The sequence below is a fragment of the Musa acuminata genome, chromosome BXJ3-6, assembly GCF_036884655.1.
Source record: "Musa acuminata AAA Group cultivar baxijiao chromosome BXJ3-6, Cavendish_Baxijiao_AAA, whole genome shotgun sequence".
Lineage (NCBI taxonomy): Eukaryota > Viridiplantae > Streptophyta > Magnoliopsida > Zingiberales > Musaceae > Musa > Musa acuminata.
Window position 1 is genome coordinate 11,979,191 of NC_088354.1, and position 8,816 is coordinate 11,988,006.

General features: G+C 45.3%; 1 protein-coding gene across 1 annotated transcript; it reads right to left on the reverse strand.

Moving 5' to 3' along the window:
• Nucleotides 1–1,108: 1,108 nt before the first annotated feature.
• On the reverse strand, nucleotides 1,109–2,670 carry LOC103987963 (probable BOI-related E3 ubiquitin-protein ligase 2). The gene is made up of 3 exons (XM_009406439.3): nucleotides 2,475–2,670; nucleotides 1,877–2,279; nucleotides 1,109–1,775 (listed from the first exon to the last, which is right to left on the reverse strand). The coding sequence occupies exons 1-3, from the start codon at nucleotides 2,531–2,533 to the stop codon at nucleotides 1,224–1,226; spliced, it is 1,014 nt and encodes a 337-aa protein (XP_009404714.2). The 5' UTR covers nucleotides 2,534–2,670; the 3' UTR covers nucleotides 1,109–1,223.
• Nucleotides 2,671–8,816: the final 6,146 nt, after the last annotated feature.

The window sequence follows — 8,816 nt, forward strand, 5'->3', positions numbered from 1 at the left end:
GATCGAACGTCTACAGTCCAAAACAATCCACAGCGTGAGTAATAATTGCCAACGCGATTCCAGTACCACTCAATTTTTACGAGACCGTGCTGTACTGTGCGCCAGTAAACGTAGGTCAGAACAATCGACCTGTGAGTTCGAGCAGTGTGTACCCAAATCTTCATGTCCAGTACATGACATTAATTGTGGCTGGAAGAAGGCATTCGCGCAAGGCGTGTGAAGTGAATGAAACCAGCAGCCCGTGTTGGCTACGATCTCACTGTTGTTTTATGTTTCATGTGCGACATGTACCGGTAGCCACTTATGGCATCCGTCCATGTCCACCCAAAGCTTAATTCCTCTTAAGTTTCGCCGTTGCGAAGAGAAGAAAAGCCTCCTTCTACGCACAGGGTTTGAAGGTAACTTCCAGCTGCAAGATGAGGATAACTAGACGCAGAGGGATGATCTGTTCGGGACATCTCTGCCACCTAAGTCACCACCACCTCCACCATCCCCTGCTTTGATCGATGCTCCCTCCATCCACCAAAAGCTAAAAACAAAAGAGGGAGTGGAAATAATCGATGGCATGAGGTGGAGAAGTCCTCCTCCTTGATTGTCTAAAAAGATACATATAGCGGCAGAGTGCATTGCATCTTCTCGATCGGTTGGCCTGCAAAGCTTAGCCATGACGTTAAGCATCCATTACCTATTCATCAAATCACATGAGGCAGCATCACCATGATAAACAATACAATACTGCCGCTCCTGGTGTTCCTCCCATGTCATTATTCTCTCCTACAAAGCCTATATAGTACACAGACCGAGAGGGGCTCCACGAGATCTTTCCTTTTCCCTTGCATGCTCTGCTACACCTCTTTGCCTCTTTAATTAATGGAGTCATCTAACTGATAAATAATATTAAACTGTAGGCAGTGAATATGAAGAGAGGAAACAATGTGAAGTATCTTTGCTATAGTAGATCTGACCAGGTTTGACAAGCCAAAGGAATCCTCCAGCATTAATTCTCTGATCTTCCTCGCTTTAGAACGAGCATTGAGGAAGGGTAAAGATCTTACTTTGCAGACAAGAAATTTAAGGCAGTCATTAATTTGGTGAGGAGGAAACCACAGAAAATAATGCGAAATCTATACCATGAAACAAATCCATTTGTTCAGTCAACTCCCGGCGGCGAGCCTTACAAAGAAAGAAGGAAAGAGGAGGCCATCGAACGAAGAAATGTTTGTCTACGGCATAAAGATTTGAAGGCATGCGTTCTTGACGGTGCCGCAGCAAGGGCATGCGTGTGTTTTGGATTCGCAGCTCTTGCATAAGCAGAGGTGCTTGCAGGGGAGTAGCAGAACGCACACGTCGCCCTCGGCGCACGACTTGCATGCAGCCCGGGGCCACCGGCGGACCTCGTCAGTCGGTGCCGGCGCGGGGGCGATAGACTTCCGCCCCGTCGCCTCGACCGAGCGGCAGGACTGGGCGTCGTCGTCTGTGTCGCCGTAGCCCTCCTTGACCTGGGCGGCCGCAGCGTTACGGAGGAGGATCTGCTCGAGATCAGCCCGCAGGCTGGCGGCGATGATCTCGTTGTTTCTGGCCACAGCGAACCACATCTCGCCCTCCGTGGCCAACTGCCGCACCCTTTCCTCCAGCTCCGCGTTCTTCCGCCGCGCTTTCTCGAGCTCCGCCTCCTTCTCCCTCAACCTCTTTGCCGCACGCTGCTCCATGCCCCACAGCAGCGCCTTAAAATACTTCTTCCGCGCCTCTTCCACCCCACTCTGCAGCCGCTCGTTCTGCTAGCGATACGGATATGACGAGTTAGACACCGAGAAGACCAAACACGAATCAAACACATGCAAAAGGATAGAGCGCGCGGAACAGATCGATACAGTACCTGAAGGCGGATGAGGGAGTCGATCTCGACGCCGTGGTGAAAGATCTGGGAGACGAGGTTCATGGTAAGAGGGGACGCGGTCCGGCCGCTGGTGGAGGTACCGGCGGACTCGAGCAGGCGGCTCTGCTGACAGCCGGCGGCCGATGCCGTGATGTCGGGGTAGCAGATCGGGGACAAGACGGAGGCAAGGTTGCTGTCGTAGTCCGGGATAGGTTGCGGCATCACCATGGGCGGCTCCTCCAGCGGCCGCTTCCTCTTCCCGGAGGCGTTGCACGTAAGCTCGCTCTGGGGATCGCTGAACACAGTGGCATTGTTAATGCCGCCGAGGTGGCCGCCGTACAGCCCTACCGTATTACCCTGGTCCTGCAGCATCTGGAAATCTTCTATCACAAAGCTTCCGCCCCTGCAAACACACATATATACAACCAAAGGTAAGAGACAAAAGCCGAAACGCCTCGAATTATACGATCAACGTATTACGCAATAAAGCCTTCCTAAACCGCGCAGAGGTAGACAACATGCAAGATAAGGAATCCCATGCACGAAAGGAAGGAAGCGCTCGTGAGCAAGTAGAAGTAGGAAGGTAAGCTGAGCTCACCGGTTGCGGAAATCCGGGGAGAAAGCAAAACCGGAGGGATGCTGCGCTTGCACGGCCATATCCCTTTTCCGCACGTAACCAATCCAAAAATCTCGCCCTCCCACCACCACCACCACGCTGCTGCTCTGTTGGCACAGGAGGAGGACAGACTCGAGAGAGGAAGGCAAGGGCTGACGAAATGGCAAGAGGAAGGTGTTGCGGTGCACTATTTATAAGACGACATAACATGAGAGGGAGGAGTAAAGACGAGAGAGAACGGACAGATCAATTGTTTAATGACACAATTATTTACGCCCTAAAACTTCTCTTCGACTTCGCATCGATCGCGTGGACGATAGGCACTGAGAGTCGCACGGCGACGCGTGGGGGAGAGGCGGTCAAGAACCGACACTGACGACGAGGCGGACGAGATCGAGATGGAAGAAGGGAGAGAAGACGACGACGCCCTCGGTAAACGTGAAGGAAAAAAAAGGTGAAATCACAGGGAAGGGGAGACTAGAATTCATGGCTGCGTCTTTTTGTCAGGTTCATGCAGATGACATTGAACATCTCTTTTACCGCTCTGACCGTGCTGGAAAAGTCGGGGAAGAGTATTTGATTGGTTCTTCTTGTCTCGTTACACGGTGTGAACCAACGTTTGCTTGCATCAACGCGACAAAGTCAGTCTGTGGATGCTTAGCCGCGAATTTTCTACAAGTGACGGGAACATGTTTTGGACTGTTCTCCATATCGTCACAGTATTTTGCTCCACCTGTTCTTATTGTGCTTTGTTTGACGAATTGTCTCGCAATCATATTATATTGTGACTTCAAATTATAGTTGCCAGCTTGCCACAATGAATCCCACCATCGTCATCGCTTACCCTTATAGAAAGAAGTTATTATTATTCTTGCATGATTTATATTTAATTGTATTCAAAATGAAACATAATTTAGCTATCCAAATTTTCATGGATATCAAATTGTCAACTAATACATGAATCCAATAATTAAGGCGTGCAAGGCTTTGGTGCAAAAAAAGCAATTTACGTGTTAAAAAAGGCTACGAATAATAATAAAAAGGAAAATCAACTGTTTTTAGTCTGTGAAATTTATGATTAATTTCAAGTCAAATTAGTAAATCACTTATTGAGTCATTTTACCACTCATTTTATTAATTAAAGGAATGGAAGATATTATTTCTATTATGGTATATATATATATATATAGAGGACAACAATTAGAGGATGGCAACTCTGTGTGTACGGGTGAAGGTAATTGAAGTCGTGTGACAGAACACAGCCACGTCAACGTCACGTCGCCGGCGGGGGCACGTCCGTGCCTTGGCCACCACGGAATCGTGGCGGTGTTTGGGTCCGCGATCCCCAGCATCGCGGGCCCAGTGAGTGGTGGTCTAGGTGATGGATGGATGATGATGTTGTTTGCTGCTGCACCCATCACCAATCCTTTTAATCCTCTCGTTCTTTGACACCACTGCGTGATGATGATTAACGCTACGTATGTAATATAATAGAGAGAGAAAGAGAGGGTCAATCTCTCTTCACCGCGTACATATATTAACGCTTTCCTATCTACCGTTCGCCCTCGGTCATCACAAGTGCTGGCCATTGGCATCCTTGCATCTGCAGCGTACGAGGACAGTGTGGCAGTAGGGGCTGAGGGACCGGCCAAGAGGACCACGATCGGTGGTGCTCTTGTCCTCACCTTACAGTGGCAATTCCATCTCTATACCGCTGCAGTAACTGCAGCACGAAGGCGTTTAAAGATTAATTAATTAGTGATGTGAGAATCGCGACGACTGCTCGATGGCGACAACATAAAGCAATCCTGGAAGGAAGTATCAGTTCGCCTTCCTGTGAGTCGTGCAGCCAACGTTGTCGATCCATACATCATCCGGTCTGGAGGATCACGAAGTTTCACCAAATCGTCGTGTTCTCTCTCATAATTCTCCCGTCCACACGACATCAACATTGTTTATTCTGGGCGACAGCCTCTCACATCTCTCTCGGGGTGAATGGATCCATGGATAGCCATGGGGCTGCGTGACTTAGTGCCAGGGCTTTAATCTGTCGCCATCCTTTCCCCGTTGCATTCTTCCACAAATCTACCCGTCTCCTTTTTCTCCTTGCGCATCGATCGCGCCATCACTTGTGGACGACATGGCCTTCAAGATGTCGCTCACATGTACGTCTATAGATCTGTCCACCTCACCTGTCCCTTTCCTGTCTTAATTAATCCAACCCTGGACGTTGCTTACGCTTGCCAACTCCATAGCCCTTCCTTCCTCCTCCAAGCAAGAAAGAGTGCTACGACGTGGGAGTCGAATCTTCCAACGCAACTCAATTCAAGAAACATCACACGGAGATCCAACGGTTCATGGAAGGAAAATTACCTTGGTGTGACTTTGACATGAGGGGAGTTGGGGAATTCAGAGCGAAGTGGCCCTTTGTGTGGCTTGCAAGGGACTGAGTACCACATTGCATGGTCCAATGCCGTGAAGGCGAGATCAAGATTGACCTGGGGTAGAAGAAACATGGTTGTTCAAGCAATTAAGAAGGACCAGTTGTGATGACCACCACCCACCTTTAATTTTCATTTCTCCAACCCCTGAAAAGTTCTTCTTCTTCTTCATCATCTTCCTTTCTACTACCAAACGATGATGGTAGGCTCATGAAGCTAGCTGTGTGTTAGGTCCACTTACCAGTGCTTCTCGGACACTGTTCACAGCCATTGACTACAATATTCTATAGATCAAGTGTTGTAAGATTGCATGCTGGCTTGTTTAACAAGTGTTGGAGCACGTTGGGGTTGATAATTACATCGTGATGATTCGATTAAGATGGTTTGTCCAATCGTGTAAGCCTCTGCTTTGATCGCCATTTGGTGGGTTCGAGCACAATTAGAACACACCAAACAAGGACAGGTTTCCATGGGGATCAGCAGCCCTCCATGTGAAATATCTGTGAAGCACAAGATTGCATATATCCATGTCTTCCTTCTCAAATGAGTTGTGCTTTGCCTTCCACGGTCCGTTCTTGTCGTGCTCGGGCTGCTCTCGATTGAATATGACATACTTTACAGGAAGGATTAGAAGTGCATGCATGCATGCATGCATATAAGGTTTAAGCTTTTCTACAGGTATGATTTATGGATCAAGGAAAACAATCTCGAAGGGAGAGAAAACATGAAATGGTATATGTGAAGTTGATGCATCGGATCAAAAATTTGGACTCCGATCTTTAGTGAAGTTGCAGTCGGCGAATCACGCTGGATAACATCTCAGGGGCCCTCCACTGGGGTGCAAAGGAACACCCACCGTGGAAGTCCCTCTCTGAAATCATTCACACGAATTCCTTGTCATGGTTGGAATAATCACACAGTCATCACTGTGGAAAAAGACCTGAGGGTCCAACCATGAATGTGAACAGTATACATATACGTATAATATATTCCCACTAGCAGTACAAATGTTGTCAGACGTGTATGTACACAGAGAGAGCCATTCTGCCTTCACTGTTCACATGAAGACCGGCCAAAACAATGGCCCCTCAGTAGTAATCGATACATTGTTTCCTTCCATGTATTGGTTCTCTCGAAAGGTGACAGCCCCAGATAGAGAGAGAGACGTTGATAGGGTGTGGTCATCTGTCCTCTACTGCTTTAAATTTGCGCATCCCACCACCTATCACGTTCCAAGGGGTCACCGATGACCACACCATTTCAACCTCTCTCTCTCTCTCTCTCTCTCTCTCTCTCTCTCTCTCTCTCATACACACACAGAGGGCACGGTTGAGTAGGAAAGGGATGGTCATGGCTGTCTGCTTTGTCCTATGGAGATGATGGAGTCCTCCTCCGGCATGCACTTGCAGTGGTCCGCTTCCTACTTTGATTAAAAGTGACAACATGTCCGTCGGTTTCCTCGTGGCTTCCGTCCTTTGGAAAACACAAAGAGAGAGAGAGAGAGAGAGAGCGCTACTTTATTTACCATCTGGACTTGGTTCCTCTCGGCCTGAGACGTATCCTGCAGCATTTGTTGGAACGTAGCTTCGAGTGGCCACAGACGTAGTAATCAAAGGTAGATTATCTCGTGTGCTATCATCATGATCGGTGAACACATCAAAGAAACGAATGGCAGTGACAATGACCAAAGTGTTGGGTACGTTCCGAACAACCATGGCTTCGAAGACACGCATGCATTCATTGAACTTGTCGCTTGATGTGAATCTCCAGACTTGAGGACCGAGAGGGAATCAACCAGAAATTTCTTGCAACCAAGAACACGGCGAGTGATGGAAACGAAGATCACATGCAACGTTTGCTTTTGACCATAGCATAAACACAGGAAGAACCTGCTCGGATCGTTCGGGTGGGACATCATGTTGAATCAGTCGTCTGCTCCAACCACCCTTCTTCTTCTTCGCCATCGATTTAGCTTAAGCTTGAATTCTGTGTTTTCCGAAATATGGTCATTATGAAGCCGATTACCGAGCATTTGTTTAATCGCACGAAAGAGATGTCAACATTATGAGGCATCAAAATAATTCAAGGTTGGCTGCCTGCACATTCGACAACATCTCACATGCAAGAACAATTGCCATCGAGCTCATTGCTGGGTCCCACGAGGGTGACCCCCATGTCAACAACAGGTAGATGGGACATTATGGCATGCATGACCATCTCATTACAACATTTCACATCATCGTCTAAAGCATGAGATTAGGTCTAACCTTTGCTGTTAATGGAACTGTCGGAAATATTACGCTACAAATAGAAAGAAAAAAATTTATTATCATAAAAATAATTATTATATTAAACTTTACGGTTATATATGATTTTAATTTAGATAAAAATTCTTATCATAGTTAGATACATGTTGGAAGGAAATTTATTGAACTTTGACCTCCCTACTATTTGTTTTCATACAGACAAATGAAGGAAATGTCATCAATCTACCTTAGTCGGGACCAGTGAAATTGGACTTGGACAACTATGCGGGCAGTACTGATGTGAACAATATGTGATATGACTTTTAGGTGCAAGAGAATACAAAGATTCGGATGATGGATGGACAGAGCATCTTTTACATCTCATCGATACGTAACATATATTTCAAAAGATGATTGGGTTGCTGCTATTACATCATATCCACATTCTAAAAGACTTGTCGTGCATGCTTCGCTATCATACAAATTTATTGTTTTGTTGTAATCGTCGTCTTCTTGGATAAAATAGATTTCTTCTAATCATGCCTATCACGTATTTATTGCACTTTTCCTAAATCAAATGAAAAAAAAGTGTAAATATTAAAAGTATAAATATTATATACATACATACACATGCTAAAATAATATATGCAAAAGTCTTATGGTTATCGATGCATTAATAATTTAATTTTAAATATGATAAATAATTTTAATTTAGGATACATTTCTTTGACTCGAATAAATTTTAATGTCATAATTTCACAAATAATATGAGTTTAATTTTATAAATCTAATTATGTTGATGTAATTGGATCAATATTCTAATTCGGTTCAATTCAATCGAATCGATTCATTTAAAATATATATGTTTTTTTAATTACTTAAAATTATAATTTGATTAACTAAACTAGATAGATCCAAACTAGAATCGATTTAAATCTAAATAATTTTAATCAAATCGAACCAAAACCCTTTGACGATTAGGTTACACGGAGGTTATCATAGCCATAAGATAAGACTCGAAGAAAGAAGCCAAATAATAACTCTTCTCGACCAACCCCATCATCACGCATTATGCCACCCCCTTCGGTCGCTTTCTACAGCAAATCTCTCTCTCTCTCTCTCTCTCTCTCTCTCTTCCTGGCCTTCTTCATCAGTCCTCGGTCCACATGAAAGCAGCCATCAATTACTCGTGAGAACGAAGGAAAACGACAGAAACATGGCATTCAAGATGTGCAACAAACGATGGACATGTTTGAGAGAAGAGGAGAAGGATCTTGAAAACCAAAGGAAAAAAATCAAGGGGATAAAAAGAGAGAGAGAGAGAGAGAGAGAGAAGAAGAAGAAGAAATGAGAGATTTGGATTCCAATGTGACAGAGAAATGACACGAGATGGGAAGGTATATAATATGTCTAACATTGCAAGTGGCCCCATCCCATCTCCCACCCGATTTAGACTTTGAATTCTTTACAATCTAACGTAGAATAGCAGTGTAGTTTCTTCGACCATCGTTCGAAGAATTCTTCGGCTTGAAATCATCACAATGTCTCGAGCAAATGATGGTCAAACGTTTGACTTGCCATATGATGGTCAAATTATTTAGCCTAACTATGGCTTCTACGAGTTCATCTTGACCCTG

Excerpts from the sequence above, each read along its gene's own strand:
- LOC103987963 (XM_009406439.3), bottom strand. The coding sequence starts at position 2,533 with ATGGCCGTGCAAGCGCAGCATCCCTCCGGTTTTGCTTTCTCCCCGGAT. Across the intron at positions 2,280-2,474 it reads TCCCCGGATTTCCGCAACCG|GGGCGGAAGCTTTGTGATAG; the intron begins GTGAGCTCAGCT and ends GTGTGTTTGCAG. Across the intron at positions 1,776-1,876 it reads ACTCCCTCATCCGCCTTCAG|AACGAGCGGCTGCAGAGTGG; the intron begins GTACTGTATCGA and ends TATCGCTAGCAG.